This window comes from Gobio gobio, assembly GCF_949357685.1.
Source record: "Gobio gobio genome assembly, chromosome: 3".
In the NCBI taxonomy this organism is placed as follows: Eukaryota; Metazoa; Chordata; class Actinopteri; order Cypriniformes; family Gobionidae; genus Gobio; species Gobio gobio.
In genome coordinates, this window is record NC_137099.1 from 24,639,820 (window position 1) to 24,663,792 (window position 23,973).

Consider the following 23,973-nt stretch of genomic DNA (forward strand, 5'->3'; position numbering starts at 1 on the left):
TAAATGTTAATCTTGATTTATTCTGTATCTTTCTGAAATCATTATTTTAGTAGGGTCCATGAGGAGTAAGTAGGAGTTACCGCAGATCTCTCTGACAGGGCAGATCATACTGGGGACCCCATGACGGGAGCATGGAGCCAAGCATGAGGGAAAACATGATTTCTGACTGCCACTGTTATTATAAGTTGCAGTTTCCGTGACTATCACTAAAATTACACGTTTTGTTATGAGTAAACATGTGTGTCTCACTTAGAGGTAAGATAGTTCACCCTGCAATCCTCTGTAATATCAGAACTGACTAATCTGTGTTCGTTAGAGCAAGCGAAACCAGACACTTAGCCTTTTGGGGACTCCGGGTCCCATGGAGGAACAAATATTTGAAAATAAGTGATACTAAGGAAAATCAACAATCTAAATTAAATCGCAACTAATCTTAAAATCAGCTGATAAAATCTAAACGTAACACACTTTATGGAGTCACATAAAATTGGAGTCAGATAAAATTATTTATAAAGTCAGATTTAAAATGAGATATCATTAAATTAAGAGAACTTCACCGAAAGGCTGAAAACGCTTACACGCATAATTCCTTTTGACCAAGCCGTTAGCATCTGGTTTTTGGGCTAAATGGATGGAAGTTTACAAAGCGTAATACTGTAATCCTGTCGATGTCATTTTTGCTGTTGTGGTGAAAGCCACATTTTGTGAGAGAAAACGCGTTGCAATGATGAGATCAATGCATTCACGCGATTAACAGACTGTCTGTCTACTCAATGCTCATCACTGCAGCCTTTCATGTGATAGGAATAGATCATAAAATAATGCTATAATCCACACTTTGACGATTCGTTAATCTCGACGGCTGTAATGGTACATTACATGTGTTACAAAGTTCGTAGAATAAGGTGGAAGAAGACAGAGTCGACGTGACTGGGACTGTTTATTCAGAACTCTCAGATACAAATAAGCTTGCGCTAACAGCACAGTGCTCTCAACAACTCAGTACAATAAAACTTCCTCCAGCTCTCCGTGGTTCATGAGTGCCCAGTCAGTCTCTCTCGCTCATTTATGCAGTGCGTGCGTGCAGTGCCTCACTAAACCACGCACTCTCCGCAGCATAATCTAACACTCATTTCAAATGCAAAGATGTCAGCCAATCACAACAGTGGGCGTTTTCACTGAAGTCTCACAGCAGACACGCCCCTTGAAACAGGGCATTCAGCCAGAGGTGTAATAATAGTATAGTAAAAATGCCTTTTATTTCAAAATTATGACATTTTTTGATGTAAAAATCATACTAACAATATAAGTACACCTCAGGAAACATTATAAAATAATTTTAATTTTAATAATATAAAATGCCATACCATGGGACCTTTAATAATAATTGACAATCTTTCATTAAAGGTTTCATTCTGTCAAGTCAGAGGAGATAAAAAGTTATAGACCAATTACTTGTGCTTTGCAACACTATTAATTATTCACCTGGACAAGTCATATATGATAGTTTGTCTTAATATGTTTTTATAGCTCATATCAAATTTGTCTTGTTTTATGTTCCACAGACAGCTCAAATTTTGCCTTGTTTTAGCCTAGACGTCAGAGCTGTGTTTGGACGGCTATTAGACGTCTTTTAAACACAAAATTGCTTGCTGTGTTGATTTGAGAGTAGTCACCATGAAATCAAAATGGGCAATTCTTTTTTCTTTTTATGGAATGCAGTATTTATTATAAATAATGTATCCGTGCACATCATTATTAAAACTAAAAAAAACTTTTACCCTCGTAATATTTGATCAAAATAACTTTAATTTCCCCTCTTCTGTTCTCTGATGATGTTTATTGTTGTGAAGATAAGACGACATCACTGACATGAGATCACAGCAATAGCAAAACTTAAAGTGATAGTTCATCCAAAAACAAATTTTTTATGTTTATCTGCTTGCCCCCAGGGCATCCAAGATGTAGGGGTCTTTGTTTCTTCAGTAGAACACAAATTAAGATTTTTAACTCCAACCGTTGCAGTGTGATAGTCGTATATGCATGTCAATGAGAATATTTTAGAGTATGAGAGCAATGAGAGTAAAAACACATAGACATACGAATCCATATATATTAAACCATGCGGCTTGTGGCGACACATTGATGTCTTAAGACACGAAACGATCGGTTTCTGCGAGAAACCGAACAGTATTTATGTTATTTTTTTACCTCTTATCATACGAATGTCATCTAGTATTCCCAGCGCCATAACTTGCGGCGAATAAGGTCAAAATACTGGCGCGATCAAAGATATATATACGTAGATGCCTCATTCGAGTGATCCGCGCAGGGACTAATGAGGAATCTATGTATATATCTATGATCGCGCCGGTATTTTGCATGTATTTTGACCTTATTCGCTGGAAGTGATGGCGTGGGGACGGCTGATGCAGAGCCATAGAAAAAAATGAAATAAATGTTTAACACAAACGCATCGATTCGCTTCAGAAGGCCTTTATTAACACCCCGGAGCCGCGTGGAGCACGTTATTTGACGGACAGATATAATTTTTATGGACTTCAAAAACAGAGCAACTATTACTGCTATTATAATGCTTGGATTAGCCAGAACATTTTTAATATGACTCTATAAGAATGTCATACACACCTTGGATGACTTGAGGGTGAGTAAATCATGGGCTAATTTTCATTTTTGGGTGAACTATCCCTTTAACGATCCAATCAATTTCCAATGGACAAAATCAAGTCCTATATTTGTTCTTGTTTGGAAGCTGTTTCACTCAGATATATACGTCACAATAGGTAAGAAAACACTATCGAGACTTCCGTTTCATGCTGACTTTAATGACCTTTTGTCGATGAGTTAGTAGCTGGTGTCATATATTCTGTTTTAGTGTTGAAGTGGACAACATGTGGTTCATTGTCAAGCTGAGAAAAAAAAGCATCTCTTTGACCCTATCCTCTTGCCTCACTGTGATAAGGTGAAGTTGACAACTTTCCATTGTGCACAGAAGCATTCTCCATCAATCTTCCTGCTAAAACAATGCATTGTTCTCCTGTGAAATAACATAGACACATACTAAACAATCAGATTAATCAAAGTTACTTTAAGTATTCCAATCTATTCTAAAACAAAAATAGCAGAATCAATAGATGATCACATGTTTGCTTTAGCTTTTGTCCTGCACATTTACTTTATATTGCTTAATTGGCACATATTTCTCCAGTTTAATGCACCACACATCATCTGAATGCATCCTGTCTTGTCTTAGAGCTTTATACTCTTTTGACTCTTCCTCAGAGCCAGTCAGCAACGTCAGCATCTCTTTTGGGTGTTCTCTTAATATATTCATCTTAAAATGGCATGATGTTTTAGCTAATGTCTTCTGCCAAGAGGATCGTTATAATTGGCTGAGTGATACAAGTGGCCATGAGCGATACTTTAAGGTATGCATGATCTGGCAGAATTTGGAGGATGTAGCTCTCTTCATCCTTTCCTTTAACAGCAAGTTGTTATAATACAGCTTTAGGAAGAGGTGACAACTGTCAAGCCTCAACAAAATAAATTTGCATAATGCAGATTTATGAAGCCAAGCCATAGAGAAGGCAATTACTGCTGTCAGTCACTGACACAAAACACAGCTCCCCTTTCTCTGTATCATGCAGAAACATTTAGTTGCCATATTAATTATCCATGACAAATGTGGTAAATTAACAAACAAAACATACCACAAATGACAAACTAAAACCAAATTATTGTAGAGAATTTGATGTTATAGTTAGAGTGGTATTATTAATACGGTGGAAATAAACAGTTTTGAGCACATAGACCTGGACAGAGCCCACTGCCCTGCAAAGTTTATATTCGACCTTCTTCAGCTTGTGATTTTCAAGCGTTCCAGAAGAGCTTGACATTTTAAAAAATGTGACGCTTTGAGCGCTGTTGAGCAGAATCGTAACACCTCTGATTGGCCATTGTGTTCACACGCTCATCGGGTATGTATGTGATTGGCTACAATCAACACATGGAAGTGTTTGAAAGCACACACAGTGTTTGAAAGTGTTTAGAAAGTGGGAGCATTTGAAAGCACAAGCGGCCCACTGATAGGCGCTTGTTTCAAACGCTCCCGTGTGTATCTGTGTAAGCGCTCGATGAAGAGCGTCATTGATATATATTTACAACATGTTTTTGAAGCGCTGATCATTGTAGCCAATCACAGACACATTTGACGAGCCTGTGAGCACAATGGCCAATTAGTTGTTTGCGATTCCGCTCAACAGCGCTCGAAGCATAATTTTAAAATTTCAGTACCGATTTGGTACCGAAGTGGGTACTTTTGACCACAGTAATCCTTACATATTTTAATTGAATAATTCATCCACTTCTCACGAAATACATGAAAGTAACTGACCCGTGAACTGGGAGAAGAATAGAGTAAACTATATATAACATTATATATATATATATATATATATATATATATATATATATATATATATATATATGTTATATATATATATATATATATATATATATATATAGTTAACTATACAATGTGTATCTAATATGAATTAAACAAGTAGTCAATTATAATTGAAAGGTTTATTATTGCCGTTTCCATAGACATCAGTGTGTATTTAACAAACTAAAATAATTAATTTTTTTTGCTAGTACTTACAGTGGGGCAAAAAAGTATTTAGTCAGCCACCAATTGTGCAAGTTCTCCCACTTAAAAAGATGAGAGAGGCCTGTAATTTTCATCATAGGTACACTTCAACTATGAGAGACAGAATGAGGGGAAAAAAATCCAGAAAATCACATTGTCTGATTTTTTAAGAATTTGTTTGCAAATTATGGTGGAAAATAAGTATTTGGTCAATAACAAAAGTTCATCTCAATACTTTGTTATATACCCTTTGTTGGCAATGACAGAGGTCAAACATTTTCTGTAAGTCTCCACAAGGTTTTTACACACTGTTGCTGGTAGTTTGGCCCATTCCTCCATGCAGATCTCCTTTAGAGCAGTGATGTTTTGGGGCTGTCGCTGGGCAACACGGTTTTTCAACTCCCTCCAAAGATTTTCTATGGGGTTGAGATCTGGAGACTGGCTAGGCCACTCCAGGACCTTGAAATGCTTCTTACGAAGCCACTCCTTCGTTGCCCGGCCGGTCGGTTTGGGATCATTGTCATGCTAAAAGACCCAGCCACGTTTCATCTTCAATGCCCTTGCTGATGGAACGAGGTTTTTACTCAAAATCTCACGATACATGGCCCCATTCATTCTTTCCTTTACACGGATCAGTCGTGGTCCCTTTGCAGAAAAACAGCCCCAAAGCATGATGTTTCCACCCCCATGCTTCACAGTAGGTATGGTATTCTTTGGATGCAACCCAGCATTCTTTCTCCTCCAAACACGACAAGTTGAGTTTTCACCAAAAAGTTCTATTTTGGTTTCATCTGACCATATGACATTCTCCCAATCCTCTTCTGGATCATTCAAATGCTCTCTAGCAAACTTCAGACGGGCCCGGACATGTTCTGGCTTAAGCAGGGGAACACGTCTGGCAGTGTGTTACTGATGGTAGCCTTTGTTACTTTGGTCCCAGCTCTCTGCAGGTCATTCACTAGGTCCCCCCGTGTGGTTCTGGGATTTTTGCTCACCGTTCTTGTGATCATTTTGACCCCAACGGGTGAGATCTTGCGTGGAGCCCCAGATCGAGGGAGATTTTCAGTGGCCTTGTATATCTCTATTTTCTAATAATTGCTCCCACAGTTGATTTCTTCACACCAAGCTGCTTACCTATTGCAGATTCAGTCTTCCCAGCCTGGTGCAAGTCTACAATTTTGCTTCTGGTGTCCTTTGACAGCTCTTTGGTCTTGGTAGTGGAGTTTGGAGTCTGACTGTTTGAGGTTGTGGACAGGTGTCTTTTATACTGATAACGAGTTCAAACAGGTGCCATTAATACAGGTAACAAGTGGAGGACAGAGGAGCCTCTTAAAGAAGAAATTACAGGTCTGTGAGAGCCAGAAATCTTGCATTTTTGTAGGTGACCAAATACTTATTTTCCACCATAATTTGCACATAAATTCTCTAAAAATCAGACAATGTGATTTTCTGGAATTTTTTTTTCTCATTCTGTCTCTCATAGTTGAAGTGTACCAATGATGAAAACTGCAGGCCTCTCTCATCTTTTTAAGTGGGAGAACTTGCAGAATTGGTGGCTGACTAAATACTTTTTTTGCCCTCCTGTATGTGCATATAAATGTCTGAAACCCTATTGATAAGCTGGTTTAGGTGTGTTTGTTTAGGGTTGCATCTAAACTCTGCATGACAGTGCTCCCCAGGAGCAGGGATAAAGACCCATGGATTAGTGTACTAAGAAAATACTAGTCAATACATTTCCTTCCTTCAACTAACTTTATGCCCCTTGAGTCAAGCCAAACAGTTCCCTTTCGAAGTGGAACTTTGACGCTGTGTCTTGGTATTGACACTGTGGCGAACGCCATCAGCATGACTGGTGTCTGAGCATGTGTAAAAAATGGTAAAACAGTACTCACTGTGACACGTTTACAGCAAGGAAGCTCTGCTCACACTTTCTTTTTACAAGGGGAGAGGGACAAGAATCTGCATCCCGCGGATTATGCCCTGCTGCTGCTGAGGCAGTGCAATGGCTCCATTTGTGGGAATCACAGTTTGAACTGGCAGAGGAGTTCGGGAAAGGCGTGTCGATTTCCCAGTCTCCTCTAGCCAGTTTGAGCGATTTAGAAGCCCGCTCTGCGGCTTCTTCTGATCCACCAGAAAGCATGCTGGCGTAGTCTAGTTCTAAAGAGCTAGACAACATTGCTCTCTGAGAAACTAGATGAAGGCCCACGCCTCTACCAGGTGAGAAATGGGAAGTTGCTTTTTGTCACAGATATGACTCTCTGGGCCAACAAACAGATGGCTGTGTCCATTGGTCATTCAATAGTGGCGATGTTGGTTATGGAGAGACACCTGTGGCTAAACCTGTTGGGGATCAATGAGAAGGGGAAATCTTTCCTCATTGATACTCCCCATCTTGCCCTCTGGACTCTTCGCCACCTCCATTGAGAACAGGGGGCAGAAGCAACAGACTGCAAAAAGAGGAGGCAAGACCTCAGGGAGGTGGTTGCTGTGAGATGTTCAGAAAAGAATGACTAAATAGCGATCAGCAGCCATATCACCCTGTAACCCAATACTGGTTTCCCACTGAAGCTAAGCAGGGTTGAGCCTAAGGGTGTGAACCTACAGTGATCTCACGGTTCGGTTCGATTACGATTATCATGCCATCGATTCAGTTCAATTCCATATCACGATGCATCAAAATGCATTGACGATGCACTGCATCCTCATGTATACAATTTTTTCAGTCAGTTGTATGAACTGAACCTTTAATTTTACCTGCTCAAAGAAAACACGCTTCTTAAATGTATCAAACAAAACTCAAGTCTGGGCACAGAAGACATAAGACAACAGGAGCATTTAGAATAAATACACAAAATACTAAAAGCCACTATAGGAGATGGTCTGGGCCACATTACAGTCAAAACTAAAGTCTAAATGCATCTGGTTGTTGAAACCACATGTGTAAATTTGCAACAATGCTAAAAATTTACGTGTGAGCGCGTGTTATGGGCTGTATGACATGTTATAGCCCGATATGACAGCGCTACTGAAGCAGCTGCATATCTCTCCATCAAGCCAGCACACAAACAAACCGAAAGTAGCAGATGCCTCTGCCATTGTATGCTACCGTGACAATGCACATACACGAAAAATGACGTCAGAAAATAATCAGTACATTATAATCGGTTATGGTCTATTACTGAACCGATACCGAATCGTCCTCGTCTGCATCGCGATGCATCAAAGAAACGATTAATTTCAACACCCCTAGTTGAGCCTGGTCAGTACCTGGATGGAAGACCTCCTGGGTAAACTAGGCAGCTGCTGGAAGAGGTGTTAGTGAGGCCAGCAGGGGGTGCTCACCCTGTGGTCTGTGTTGGTTCTAGCGCTCCAGTATAGTGATGGGAACACTATACTATCAAAAAGCACTGTCCATCGGATGAGACGTTAAACCGAGATCCTGACTCTCTGTGGTCATTAAAAATCCCAGGGGTGTAACCCCGGCATCCTGGCCTAATTTGCCCATTGGCCTCTGCCCATCGTCATGGACTCCTAATCATCCCCATATACTGATTGGCTTCATCACTCTGTCTCCTCTACACCAGTAAGCTGGTGTGGGGTGGGCGTTCTGGCGCAATATGGCTGCTGTCGCATCATCCAGGTGGATGCTGCACATTGGTGGTGGTTGAGGAGATTCCCCCCTTCTATATGTAAAGCGCTTTGAGTACCCAGAAAAGTGCTATATAAATTTAACAAATTATTATTATTATCATAACACCACCCTCTGGCCCACTGGCTCTGTCTTAAACTGATGATACAAGTGGGGCATGAGCAATTCTCTGTGTTAGTACTGCTGAGGGTAACTGCATCGCTATGAGATGATGCGACCTCTCTTTGATTTCAGTTGCCTTCGTCATTATTACTAGAAGTTTCAGTAGTAATGATTATGGGATTGTCAGTACGCTACGTATCTGAGAGTGATCTTATAGAAAGTGGATGCGGTGAACCTCACAACTCCTTTGGTTATCCTTGATTATTACTGATCTGAGATGAAATGAGGAATTCCTTATCCTTATTTTGATTTCTTCCTCCAGTACTTTTTAGAGGGCTAAATATAGTTGACTGTCAGTCAAAAAAGTCCATGTATATGTCATTCATGGCCCCTCTTGGGAGGATGTGTCTATTAGAGGATGGGCTTTCCACACGAACAAACGTACATGTGTCATTAGTATGAGAAAAAAATAGTGTAATGTCTGAAGAATGACAGACAAGGGAGGTTTCCGAACTTTTAATCAGAACGAAGATGAACACACTCTCACTCAAGCGCACCCGTCTTCAGGATTTGTTTCCGCGCCCTCTGAACTCCCTTTGTTAACCCTATCACTGCCGGTGCAAAAAACCCCCAGCAATTTCACAACTATGAAGAGTCTGTGCGCCACATTCGGGCTCGGGTCGGGCTCGGACATAAATATCTTAATGCCTGTCGGGCTCGGGTCGGGTTCGGTTACTACTCTGTCGGACGCGGGCCGGGCTCGGACAGAAAAATGCGGCCCGATCCGCACTCTAGTGTCTATCTCTGTTAGCAACTGTTACTTCAGAAAGAATGGGAATAAAGTTGTTCTTTTTGGGGGGTGGGGGGTATGCAAATATTACTGTCATGCGATGCAGAGACTTTTTCATGGTGTTGGTGGTTGTTGTATGTCCAAGAGCATCCCACCCTCTTCACTTGGTAGGAGAGTGGACTCATCCTTCTGTTGCTGCCCAGGTCAGCTATTCTGCTTAAATTTCTAGAGGCTCTTCCCAGGGTAGAGCTAATGATGAAGAAATTAGGGATGCACTGAAATAAAAATTCTGGGCCGAAACCTAAAATTCTGGATGCATTTCTGGAAAAACGAAAGAGAAAATGACTTTTTCTTAATTATTACATTCTTATTTTTTTTTTTTAAATTAATAATTGTATTAATATTAGACTTTTAAATTAAATTCAATATTTTTATTTAATCTGAATTTAAATAACTTTGCAACTCGCAAAGTTAAAAAAATAACTGCGCAAGAGTGAAACCTGAGTTTTGAACACTGAGAGGCGGGGCGGCATATATTTTCGGCCGATCATTTTCAGCGGCTAAAATTGATGCATTCCTAATAATAATCTCTCTTTTTCCTCCCTTATGAGAAAGGTCAAGAAGGATAATGCTCTCCCTTGTGGATAGGTTGCTATCAGTTGACAGTGAGCACCAAGCTATAGTAAAGAGAGTCGTGTTGAGTGGAACGCCATGCATCCCTCTTTACCGCCCTCTCCAGCTTCCTTCTAGACAAGGACACTTTAGGGTTGATGCAGGGTACATGGAATTTTGTTGGGCAGTCCGCATGCATCCCTCTATTCCATTTACCTCTCTCCCCAACCAGTGTTGAGTTTTAAAGTAGGGATGTATGCTACCCCCTTAGGGTTGATTATAGGTAAGGCAAGGCAAGTGTATTTATATAGCACATTCCATACACAATGGTAATTCAAAATGCTGTACACAGAAAAGAAATTAAAATATTCATAAGAAATACAAAATATAACCTGAATCATTAAGTTCAGGGTACCCCTATCTGGAGTGGAAGAAAATGAAAAGTCAGGTTCGCAATTTTACTACTTAAAAATATTTGTCAGGTAACTGTGTGTTTAAACAGTACCCTTGCAGACAAATATTTTTGGAACCACCAGGGCTATACTGTGTTATCCATCAGAGCGGGTCTAAACGGGAGTTTAAAGTAGGTCTAATGGCTTTCTTCCAGTCTTATTCTTCCTTAGTGGTGATACAAGTTAAATTGAACTGTTTTGGTTAGTCCGCAGAGTGTCCCTCCATATCATTTATCTCCCTCCCAAACCCTTGTTGGGCTTTAAGTATAGGGATGTACGCTCCCTATGGTTTGCTTGGGAGTACGAGTCATGATAATTGGAACTCTAGGCATCCCATGCTATCTCTGCCCTCTCTGATTATTCAGAATTCAAGTAGGGCTAAAATCGTTGAAGTTATATAGGTAGATGGAGTTATATATGTTATTGCTTTTACCTCCCTCACAAACTAATGTTGTGTTTGAAGTAGGGACATAGACTCCGCTTTACATACTTACTTCCTCCCACTCTTATGATTTGTTTGTGGTTGGGATATATGCTCCCATTTTGATGATGGTGATACTAAGGTTGTAGCTATGGGCAGAGTAGAGTTAGATTTATCGGTTTCTGTCTACTCCTCTCCTGGCACCTTTATCAGCTTGGAGGGACTGACTGCTAGTATGCTCCCTTGGTGGACTGCTCCCTATGAGCTTCTCAAGCTTAGCATTACAAAGCTAATGCTTTGTTGTTTATTCCCCTTATAGCCTTGATTCTGGGGGTTTCAGCCTTAGACCTGTCTGGTGCCAGGATTGGGCTGTTTAAATCTGTACTTCCCTCATCTGAAGTCAAAAGTTTTAAGGGTCATTCTCTAAACACTTGTGGATACTGGCTTGAGGAGCAGAGCCACTGTGCATCTCTTGTTTAAAGGTCCCATTTTTTGTGTTTTTTTTGAAGCTTTGATTGTGTTTACAGTGTGCAATATAACATGTGTTCATGTTTCATGTGTAAAAAAACACAGTATTTTTCACACAATTTACTTATCTGTATACTACTGTTTTCACTGTCCTCAAAACGGCCTGAGAATTTCCTCGTTCTATGAAGTCCCTCCTTCAGAAATACGTAACGAGTTCTGATTGTGCCAGCGGTTCCCGTGTTGTGATTCGACAGCAGCTTAGGGCACGTTGCCCGGAAAGATCACGCCTCTTACCATAACGGGGAGATTAACGCGCTCAAACTACAGCCCCTGAAGGCCAAAAAAAGGTGATTTGACTCCGGGATGAAAATAACAGCGTCTGAACGACATGGCGACAAACGCAACCGAACCGAACCGAACCGAACCAAACGCAACACTTCCTCCCACGGCGAACACCGGTGACTCCTCCGCTCCCTCTAGGACGGCAGCCACCCCACCTCGACCCAGGGGCACGGCAGCGAGCTCTCCGTCCCACCGGATCTTCACTCGCTCCAGCACCACCGCCTCGGACAGCTCCTCGCGGTCTTCACCCATCCGCGCTGCCAGACCTCCTCAGCACCGCAATCCCCCTCAGCAGCGAGGGCTCTTTGACAGCATGTCTCTCCTTCCTCCCGGGTTTCGGCACCAATGTAGTAATGTTAGTTTGTGTGGGAAGAAGGAGGCGGGAACCGGCGAACGTTCAACACACTTTAATCAAATAATACAAACAAAATGAAAGCCCCTCACGGACGACTGCCTGTGCTACACGAGACAGGACAGGCATGTGACATTACCCCCTCCTTAAGGAGCGGCTACCGGACGCTCCACTGGGGACGGGAGGAACAGACCAGGGAGGGACGGGAGGGACAGACCAGGGAGGGACAGGGGAAACGGGGGCCAGGGCTACACCGGACGGCCCGGGCGGCCCGCAGAGTTCAGTAGGCCAAGGCGGCGCGGGCAGAACGCAGAGTTCACACGGCCAGGACGGCACGCAGAGTTCAGGGCGACGCGGGAAGAGCAGGACGCCAGGGCGGCGCAGGAAGAGCAGAACACCCAGGCGGCGCAGTCAGAGCAAGTTGTCTGGGCGGCGCAGGCAGAGCAGGGCGCCACGGCGGCGCAGTCAGAGCAGAATGCCTCGGCGGTGCGGGCAGAGCAGGGCGCCAGGCCGGCGCAGTCAGAGCAGGGCGTCTGGGGGGCGCAGGCAGAGCAGGGACCAACGGAACAGTCGCGGAGGGAACCTTCCTTCTCCTCATCCGCTTCGAGACCACCAGAACAGGCATGGAGGGAGCCTTTCTCCTCCTCCTCCTTTTTGGAACCACCGAGCTCGGGACCACCGGAACACAGACCACCAGAACAGGGACCACCGGAACACGATCCACCGGAACAGGGACCACCGGAACAGGGACCACAGGAACAGTCACTGAGGGAGCTTTCCTTCTTCTCCTCCGCTTAGAGACCACCGGAACTCTCGTGACCATGGTCATTGGAGGACTGGGGTCCAGACAGTCAACAAACTCCCAGAACCCATTCTCCCAATCTCCTCTGGACTGAGGGGCATATCCAGACAGAGGTTGAAGACCTCTGCTTTCTCCACCTCATTGAGGACCAGATGATGCACCTCAATAAGGAATTGGCAGGCAAACTCTCTTACATCCGCCCCCTGCTGACGGATGTATTTTGAGTTTACCTGCCGCATCACCTGTAGCCGTCTGCTAAACTCCATGGCAAAGACGGGAAACAAAAAACTCCTCCTGCTGAGTCCTCTAATGGTGGTATCGTTATGTCACGTTTAACACAAGGAAAACTGAGGTGAGGACTCAAATGCAGAAGGAAAGTGATTTATTAACAAAATAAACATAAATGCAAAACAAAACCCACAATGAAGCAAAACATAATCAAGACTCATAAACAGAAACAAACTCAAAACATACCAAACACGGGGAAACGGAAGACGTAGACATGGGAACGATACGACCAAGACTGAACACACAAAGGAACTTATAAAGGGGACAAATCAAGCAGGGAAATGAGGGAACACAGGTGGGGCAAATAAAACCAATAACAAGATAACAAGGGGGGTGGGATCAAGACAAATACCGGAAAAATACAAAACACCACATGTGCTACACGAGACAGGACAGGCATGTGACACTGCCAATGATTATTGTTGTTTGTTTACATGTGCTCAGACACCGGTCACACTGATTCCGTTCCCCAAAGTGTCAACAACAAGGCGCAGCATCTCATTCCACTTCTCAAGGAACTGATTTGAATTTGCAGTCTGAGACGCTTTCTTGTGAACAGCAGATGTTGTAAAAGCACCTTGCCACAGTTTCTCCATGTATTTCTGCTGTTGTGCGATACGTTTATGAAGGATGTTCAGAGTCAAATATACTTTTTCAGTCATATGAACAAGTGGCTTTGGTAAACTTTCAGTCTAATGTACTAATTCAGTTGAATATCCAGTTAACACAAAAAATGCGTATTATGCATCATACGAACAAGAGGCTTTGGTAAACTTGCAATCTAATGTACTAATTCAGTTGAATATCCAGTTAACACAAAAAATGCTTATTATGCATCTCATTCATCTTACCATCAGTTTTTGGTGATTTGATTTGAAATATGCACAATTCTGAATGGATTCAACACTGTCGATCACATCCCATGCACATATAAACATCCGCTTCTTTCACTATTTTACTTATTCCTCTGGCATATTATTCAAGCTAGATTTGTTTGTCCTTATCAATTTCTTTTCTTTTACCACTTTCAAGGATGCAAACTAGTGAAAGGTTTTTAGTGAAGCACAAACAGTTTTTCTTTATTACATTGTCTTTCAAGCCCAGTAATTTTTGTCACTAATAAAATCATCCAGCTGCAATCTGCTCTATAAATAAGTGTTGCACACACAATCTGGCACACAATATGTAGTTGCAGTTCTGCAACAAAATGAAAGCTCTTTTTAATTATTGTTGCACACAATCCAAATATAATAACCCCAGATAATTTTCACAGGCATACTCTGATAAAACAGCAATGTAAACAGATGATCTCAAGGAAAGCAAAGTATATGAGGTTATTGCAAATTTACCTTTTGCTTTGTGTCATGAATCCAAGCCTTTTACTGACTATCCTGTAATGTGAAAGGCCCATCAAAACAAAATGAGGCCCTGGTTTGAATAAAAAAAAACAAAAAACTATAATACAATTAAATGCTTGTGATTTAAATAATGCTTGTAATATTCATATAATATTTAGTTGGTCAAAATACACAGATATTCTCAAATGGTAATCATTAGAGACATTAGGGGGAACTAAAGGGCAACACTGAACAATGATAAATTTGAAGTAATCATGCATTCCTGCTGAATACCACAAAGGACTGTGATGAAAGAAGAGAAAAGAAAGAAATTGGGGGTTGAAGTCTTGTAATCAGTGCAGTCCATTATATAAAGAGAGGGCGGTGGTAGGGAAAGTGAAGCTGACCTCCAAGCTCTGTCTAAATAATATATAACACTGCATCTGTCTTCTCTCAGTGCACACAAACACAGCCAATGCACAAACTCACAGCGTGTTTTACAATACAGATGAGGGGGCAATAAGTGTGAAGTGAGAGGGTGTTTACACTGGAGTTTACACTGGACTGCTAACCATAATACATTAATATGTTATTTATAGCTCACCATCTGTTCTGGGACCCACTTTAACTTCTATGTCGTAAAATTTAAATTAATAATTTGGTACAGTGCACATACTGTGTCCATACATGTTTTTACATTCTACTTATGTAATTACAGCTGTAATTAATTTCTGTATTTACATTTATAATTATGCTGTTGACCATTTCCTTACAGCTTAAACAACGCTTGAACCTAACCATACCATGAAACATGTCCCTAAACTTACACGCGTCCCACCAATAGCAGCAAAAGTGTTTTGCCATACAACAAACATAAGTACATAATAGTTAAAGAGACCCTAATATAAAGTGAGGTATGGACCCTTTCGTTCAGATGTGGTATGAATTTAAAATGAAACTCTTTTATTGTTCATTTCTTTTCAGATGAGTGACATTGCCATCATCAAGAGTTGATGATCTATGGGTAAATAGCTTAATGGTGTGTGTAATTCTTTTCTCACGTCACTAACTTCTGATCTTCTCTTTTCTTTTTTCTTTTACTGGTGGTATTCAACTTAAAGTGTTTGTTTGCTGTAAACTTTAGTCTAATCACATCTACATCAAGATCTGAACATCTGTTGTCCAAGAAGAGAATCATTTGTGATTTATTAGAAAAAGCCACATACAGTACATTGAATTAAAGATGAAATATGAAATAGGCAAAAAAGCTAAATGCAGAGGCACAAAATAGTTGGTTTACGTTAGCCGCTTTCCCACCATTGGGCCAAACTGTTCTCTCTGCTTAATCATTCCATTCCATGCCGATTTGGACTGATTTGTGAGTAATCAGTAATATAAAAAAATAATAATTAACAATTGCCTCTGGTGTCCTCTAATGCCTATTTGTGACGTGTTTGTGTAAACTGATGTTTCACTGCTTGTCTTCACTGCCTGAGGTTTTAATTCTGTCTAAGAGCAAAGTATGATGTTATAAAACTGAGTGCATCACAGATCAGTTGAGACTTCCATTCAGAAAGAACAGATGGCAACTCAAATCTACTTTGTGTAACACAAGGCTTTTTTTAAGTTCTACATGAGAAAGATAGTCATACCCATTTGAAGGATAAGTAAATGTTGACAATGAAAACATCATCGTCACTATAGGGCACAAACCTTATATCACTATATTTAGTAATTTTTTGTTGTTGTTGTTGTAAATCAGTACTACTGGTCACCCTTTATCTGTTTGTGGGTTTTACAAATATTTAACCAGTAAAAAATATTTAAAATGCTTGTGACTAAATTTCTTAACTTAATGGATCATCAAACTGTCTGTAAAACCTCATAACTCCACTCGCCTCAATCTTGAATGAAGTGCTGCGCACATTTTAGACTATCTCTGATTGTTTTCAATGCAAGGGTAAATGAAGAACTGGTTGTTTGAATAACAAAATTTTATACTCCAGAAAGACTACGTATATATAAAGGCTAATGTTTTATGTTATAAGGAGTTAAGAAGAGTGACTTAGCCTAGCACATGTCATTGAGTCATTGCCAATAGTCATCTTAAATAGCCAGTGCGATACACTTCATCTTTTATAATGTAAGATTTTGGCCAAATGTCAGAAAAAAAGTGCCCACATAGCAACAATAAACTTTATAACCTGTAAGTTGATGAAAAAACATAACATGAGGCACTTACTGCTTCATTTGCAGACTTTCTAATGATGGGCAAAACGTGTGACATACGCTGGTCAAAATCGATTTCAAAATGTTAATGATATAATGACACATGCAAGTGTCTGACCATATATAAAGCCACAATATCAACTTTGACAAAAAAAAGAGTTTAATTATTATTATTATTATTTTAAAACTTAGTTTCCCTTTCAGTCGGTCACGTTCGACGTACGTCGGAACTGACCGACGAATTGGAATTGGGATCTGTTTTCAGAGACCGACCTACTTCGAGTAATTAAAAACGAGCCAATAAACATTGGCATGCGATCACGCATTCCACGCACCGCCCCGCATTGCGGGTATAAATAAGGAAGTGGAAGTGCCGCATACCGCTTTCAACTTGGGAGCCGAGCATTGCAGTAATCTGTGTGTTCCTACGAAGAGTTTTTTTTCTACAAACGAGTCGAGAGAAGATCTTTACCTGCTTCCAGTGTTCCAGTGTTGGTGTGACGGTGCCCTGCAGCGGTGGTCGCGACCAGGAAGAAAAGGACGAACAGCTGTTCTCACGGCTTGCTGGGCTTTTTTTTCTCTGAGTGCTCACAGCGGGCTTGCACCTTTGAACTGCTGTGAGCCGCGGCCATTTCCCCTGCGTGCCTCGGCACTGACGGAGCGGTTTTCTCTCTCTCTCTCTCTCACTAAAAGAGCAACACGGTTTGACCCTGCGTCTTTTTCAAGATGTCATTCAAACCGTGTGTTTCTGGATGCCGTCGGTTTCTGTCCCCAGTTGACGGACACGATCGCTGTCTCTCGTGTTTGGGCGTTCAGCACGCAGAGGCGGCTTTCGTGGATGACTCATGTTCGCACTGCGCGAACATGACCATCGCAGTGCTACGGTCTAGGCTCCAATACCTCAAAAGGGGTGGAGTCCCATTGCGCATCCCCCGATCTAGTGGTCCTCGGTATGGAGCTGGATTCGGTCAGCCGGACAGCGCGCCTCACTCCAGAGCGCGTCCGGTCAGTGTTGAACTGCTTGAATACGTTCAAAGGCAGGACAGCGGTCCCACTGAAATTATTTCAGAGGCTCCTGGGGCATATGGCATCTGCAGCCGCGGTAACGCCGCTCGGAATGCTTCATATGAGACCGCTTCAACGCTGGTTGCACGACCGAGTCCCGAGATGGCCGTGGCAGAGCGGTCAGTACCGGGTCCTAGTCACTCCTTACTGTCGCCAAACCTTCAGTCCGTGGTCAGACCCCTCGTTTCTCCGGGCCGGAGTGTCCCTAGAACAGGTGTCGAGGCATGCTGTGGTCTTCACGGATGCCTCATCCACGGGCTGGGGGGCCACGTACAACGGGCACGCAGTTTCGGGTCTGTGGACGGGGCCCCAACTGCGTTGGCATATCAATTGCCTAGAGTTACTGGCGGTACGTCTTGCCCTGGCCCGGTTCAAGAAACCGCTTCGGGGCAAGCACGTACTGGTCCGTTCGGACAGCACTGCGGCCGTTGCGTACATCAACCGTCAGGGTGGTCTACGCTCCCGTTGCATGCTCCGGCTCGCCCGCCATCTCCTCCTGTGGAGTCAGAAGTTTGTGAGGTCACTTCGTGCCATTCACATCCCAGGTGCACTGAACCAGACAGCCGACGAGCTCTCTCGCCAGTCGACACCTCCGGGCGAATGGCGACTCCACCCCCGGAGCGTCCAGCTGATATGGGACCACTTCGGAGTTGCACAGGTAGACCTGTTCGCTTCTCCGGACTCGACCCATTGCCAGTGGTACTACTCCCTGACCGGAGGTACCTTAGGCATAGATGCACTGGTGCACAGCTGGCCCCGGGACCTACGCAAGTATGCGTTCCCCCCAGTGAGCCTTCTCGCACAGACACTGTGCAAGGTCAGGGAGGACGAGGAGCAGGTCTTGTTAGTTGCGCCCTACTGGCCCAACCGGACCTGGTTCCCAGAACTCACACTCCTCGCGACAGCCCCTCCCTGGCCGATCCCCCTGAGGAAGGACCTGCTTTCTCAGGGGCGGGGCACTCTATGGCACCCGCGTCCAGACCTCTGGAATCTCCATGTCTGGTCCCTGGACGGGACGCGGAGGTTCTAGGTGGCCTACCACAAACAGTGGTAGACACCATCGCTTCAGCTAGAGCCCCCTCTACGAGGCGCCTCTACTCTCTGAAGTGGAACCTGTTCGTCGAGTGGTGCTCTTCCCGCCGGGAAGACCCCCGAAAGTGTTTGATTAATGTTATGCTTTCCTTCCTGCAGGATGGGTTGGATCGAAGGCTGTCTCCCTCCACCCTCAAAGTGTACGTCACAGCAATAGCGGCGTATCACGATGCAGTAGATGGTAAATCCTTAGGTAAGCACGATTTAATCGTCAGGTTCCTCAGAGGTGCGAGGAGACTAAATCCTCCTCGTTCTACCTCGATACCCTCTTGGGACTTAGCCCTGGTGCTCAGAGCACTTCAGGGTCCCCCATTTGAGCCTTTGCAGTCTGTTGAGCTAAAAATCCTGTCCATGAAGACAGTTCTCCTGATTGCATTGGCTTCAATCAAGAAGGTAGGGGACCTGCATGCACTCTCGGTCGACGAATCGTGCCTAGAATTCGGGCCGGCCAACTCTCACGTTGTCCTGAGACCCCGAGCCTGGATACGTGCCCAAGGTTCCTACCACTCCCTTTCGGGACCAGGTGGTGAACCTGCAAGCGCTGCCTTCGGAGGAGGCAGACCCAGCCCTAGCTTTGTTATGTCCCGTCAGCGCTCTTTGCGCTTACGTTGACCGGACTCAGAGCTTCAGATCCTCACAGCAGCTCTTCATCTGTTACGGAGGCCAGCAGAAGGGAAAGGCTGTCTCCAAGCAGAGGTTGGCCCACTGGATAGTGGATGCCATTGTCTTGGCTTACCAGTCCCAAGACGTACCTTGCCCGTTCGGGTTGCGAGCACACTCAACAAGGAGTGTTGCTTCTTCCTGGGCGTTGGCTCAAGGCGCCTCGCTGACAGATATATGTAGAGCTGCGGGCTGGGCGACACCTAACACGTTCGCTAGATTTTATAGCTTCCGTGTAGAGCCGGTATCTTCCCGCATTCTCGCCCCCAGTGGCCAGCAGCGCTAAGTGCCGTTCTAAGTGTCGGCTTGCATACGCCACTCCCGCCCTCTGGGCCGGATACGTGCGTCTATTTTGCTCCAGTCGTGTTCCCCGAAATTCGGCTAACCCTGTGAGTTCCTCCGTCACCCCTTCGGTGTCAGACGTGGCGGCCGTCTGATGCCAGGCCTGCACCCGTATGCTTGTGGAACGTGTGTGTAGGCTGGGTTCCATATGTTGCGGTCCCCTTAAGGCTACCCCATATGTGTATTTCCACGGTACCAGCTACCCTACTCGGCTAGCCCCGTGTCTTTCCCTCGACAGAGCTTCCTCTGTCGTCTCTGGGTGTGTTCTTCCCCCCCTGGAACCAGGTTGGGTCCACTCCAGAGACTGCCATTTGTTGCACTACCCTGTTAGGTTAGTCCTTATGTGTATTCCACCTCTCCTTCCATTGAAGGATGTGGTCCGCAGCGTACCATCTCCCGAGACGGGCACGCTTTCCCAGCGTTATCCAATAGTCACGCTGAGTGGGTCTTGCAGGAACAGCAGTGACTGTCCTTCCCTGCCCGGAGCCCTGACTCCCACTCTAACATAGGAGTGGTCCAGCGAGCTCAGGCAGGACGCTGGAAGGGCCAGCCTCCTGGCGTGTTGGTAGGGATCCAAATTCGTCGGTCAGTTCCGACGTACGTCGAACGTGACCGACTGAAAGGGAACGTCTCGGTTACGTATGTAACCCTCGTTCCCTGAAGGAGGGAACGGAGACGTACGTCCCGTCGCCAGGTGCTGTGCTTCAGCTGAAGGCCCGAGCCACTTATCTCGGCTCCTCAGTTGAAAACGGTATGCGGCACTTCCACTTCCTTATTTATACCCGCAACGCGGGGCGGTGCGTGGAATGCGTGATCGCATGCCAATGTTTATTGGCTCGTTTTTAATTACTCAAAGTGGGTCGGTCTCTGAAAACAGATCCCAATTCCAATTCGTCGGTCAGTTCTGACGTACGTCTCCGTTCCCTCCTTCAGGGAACGAGGGTTACATACGTAACCGAGACGGTTTCCTGAAAAGGAGCGCTTTTGGACATACAAGGTTTCCTCCCGACAGCAATGATATAGATGATTACCTGTGTCAAGATGCACCAAGAAATGTTATGGTGCTTAATGACTACTTACCCTTTAAAAAAAAATGCAGCATCATATCCTCATAGTTATGAGGAACATTAAAATGTTATACAAGCTTAATAAACCTCTAAATTAGTTTTACTGGCTTTCTCCTGTCGTAGTGAGATCAGAGCTCCTGTATTATTAAACAGTCTCTGTCCCCGTTGGCCATCATTCAACACAGCAGAAATACAAATTTACTCTTGCACTTCATGTGTATTGATTGATCAAACTGAAATCTAATTGTTTGCCCATTCCATTTACACATAGTCACATGAATGTAGTTAGCATAGGATGGACTATCACAAAGCACAACTGAATATACAGAAAACTGTTTGAATTAAATCTAGAGTACATACATACACATCACATAAATTAGGCTACTTATTAATCAAAACATGTAAAGGTGTTAGATTGTTTGTGCATAATCTAATGAATATTTATGAGCCCCCACACCCCAATTGCTGACACCTCTGTTTATGAACATTTTTGATCACATCCAATATACATGTACCCAGTTGCTACTGTATGTTTCTTGGCAACTGAAAATAGGCTCTTGTGGCTTATTGCTTAGTTATGCTAAGGCAGTTTATTAAGCATGTTTAAGACGAAACACAATATTGTAGGCTAAAAGCAAATAGAATAATATAAATGTGACTGTGTCAGTTACCTGTTATAAAGCAAAATATCTGGTGTCCAGATCTGATTTGATGGGAAACGAAGGGTCTGAACACCAGGGTGGTTATCAGGGTTCCAGCTCAAATAGACATCCGTCCATGCCTGAACACACAAAACATACATCAGATGCAGCAACATTAAAATGCTTGATTGCTAAAGAGACAAACATATTATACACACACAGCCAGTAAACACGATAACACAATCACACAGCTGGGGTCTGCCAAGGGTACACACATGTACATTTATCACAATGAAGAGCGAACATTCAACACAGAGCAAAGTCACATAAAAATACTATACTCTTAAGTTGAATATGACATAATGTGCTTAAACAGCCTTTAAAAAACACTTAAATGTCAATAATTGAAGTTAAATTAGGTCATTGTGAGTCAACCTTTTTAGTATGAGTAGTGTGTGTTGACACCTCACTTTGTGCATCAACACCACCTGATCCCTCTTCAGAGGTGTAGATCGCCCTCAGCTCAACATGACATCATGACTTTGCGTAAACATACACGCCACTTTCTAAAGCCAAATGGCGTGTTATCTGTACGCATTTTGAGCTATCCGCGTGTATGTCTACGCCGTGTGATTCCGCGTGTATGTGTACGCCGAAACGAACCATCATCTCCGTGTGTATGTCTACGCCGTGTGATTCCGCGTGTATGTAAATGGATTTATGAACATACAAAATGATGTTTTTTTGAAAATGTAAAAATGCAGAATGTTTCTTGTGATGGGTAGGTTTAGGGGCAGGGGCAGTGAGTGTGTGTGTGTGTGTGATGGGTAGGTTTAGGGGTAGGGGCAGTGTAGGGGGATAGAATGAAACGGCGAATTATGCGTCTTGATAGCACGCCAAAATGGCATAGCGAATTGCCGTGTCATAGCCTACATACGCCATTTCATGAGATCAGTCTGCTCAGCTATATTTTTTCTAGCCGAAAGTTCCTTCTCTGCTGTATTATAGGGTAGGTTAATATGTGGTGTCACAGCAGATTTAGAGTAATATGATCTTTCTTTAAGTTATATTAAGCAGCACACTTCCAGTCTTTCTTTAAACAGAAATGTTGTTATTAGCTATGTTATTAGTCACCTTGAAATCAAATGGAATTTTGCAGCGCAATATATGTATTTATGGAATGTTCCCCTCCCACTTGCAGCTACATCTCTTCTCTGATGCGTTTACTGGCGTGAGGGCGGAACAACCTGTCATTCACATGAGAGCACCACAACGATCCAATCAATTTCCAATGGACAAAATCAAGTCCCGTCCTGCATTTTTTCTTGTTCAAGAAGCCATTTCACTCGTATATACATCACAATAGGGAAGAAAAGACTATCATTAACTGGCAAAAGGCAAACAAGATATTGCAATAACTAGTAGGCTGAAATCAGACTTGCTGCATTGATAATTAGAACAAATGTTTTCATTGTTTGACACCATTTATTCATTCATTCCTAGCCCTTTAGTACTGCACTTCTATTACATTAATTGTAATATTTTTGTTGTTGATAATCCTCATTAGGGAAAAAGTAAAAATAGTTAATTCAGAGATTAAACTCAGCCACAACTGTTTTCTCTCAGCCACAAAGCTGTGTGGAATTATAAATATTTAAACATATATTATACCTCAACATAAACACAGCTTCAAAACCTATAATTAGCCGCATTTCCACTGTAGGGCCAAAAGTGAGCGTGCAAGTGCGTGCAGTCACGCTTCCACTGTCACTTCCAGAGCTTGATCTGGCCTCCTCGGGGCCAATGCCCAGGCTGTTTAGGCCCGCCAAATACCTGAGACAGGGATAGCTGCTGGTCAAAATAATAAAGGGTAGGGGTGTGCCATGGTTCTCAGTCGGTAAAGGGTGGCTTGCCCACTTCAGGTTGGTGGAGAGTTCCTGCCTCAAGTGGAGGAGTTCAAGTATCTTGGGGTCTTGTTCACGAGTGAGGGATGTGTACCGATCTGTCGTGGTGAAGAAGGAGTTGAGCTGTAAGGCGAAGCTCTCGATTTACCGGTCAATCTACGCTCCTACGCTCCTACTCTCACCTACGGTCATGAGGTGTGGGTCATGACCGAAAGGACAAGATCCCGGATACAGGCGGCCGAAATGAACTTTCTCCGCAGGGTGGCTGGGCGCTCCCTTAGAGATAGGGTGAGAAGCTCGGTCGCTCGGAAGGAGCTCAGAGTAGAGCCGTTGCTCCTCCACATCGAGAGGAGCCAGCTGAGGTGGCTTGGGCATCTATTTCGGATGCCTCCTGGATGCCTTCCCAGGGAGGTGTTCCGGGCACGTCCCACCGAGAAGAGACCCCGGGGAAGACCTAGGACATGCTGGAGGGATTATGTCTCCCGGCTGGCCTCGGGATGCCTTGGGGTTCCCCCGGAGGAGCTGGAGGAAGTGGCTAGAGAAAGGGAAGTCTGGGCGTCTTTGCTTAGACTGTTGCCCCCAGAACCCGGCCCTGGATAAGCGGAAGATGATGGATGGATGGGTGTGCCGAAAGTTGAAATGCTACAACGGAAACTAACCCCACCCCACACCCTAATAGGCAGCTTTCA

The 23,973-nt window shown here is 43.7% G+C and overlaps 1 protein-coding gene across 1 annotated transcript in view; it reads right to left on the bottom strand.

Moving 5' to 3' along the window:
* Nucleotides 1–23,973, bottom strand: part of chrna8 (cholinergic receptor, nicotinic, alpha 8) — a 133,995-nt gene that overhangs the window by 32,383 nt on the left and 77,639 nt on the right. Inside the window, exon 4 of the mRNA XM_079811843.1 lies at nucleotides 21,411–21,520. Coding sequence (XP_079667969.1) covers nucleotides 21,411–21,520 — 110 coding nt within the window. The remainder of the gene's footprint in view (nucleotides 1–21,410; nucleotides 21,521–23,973) is intronic.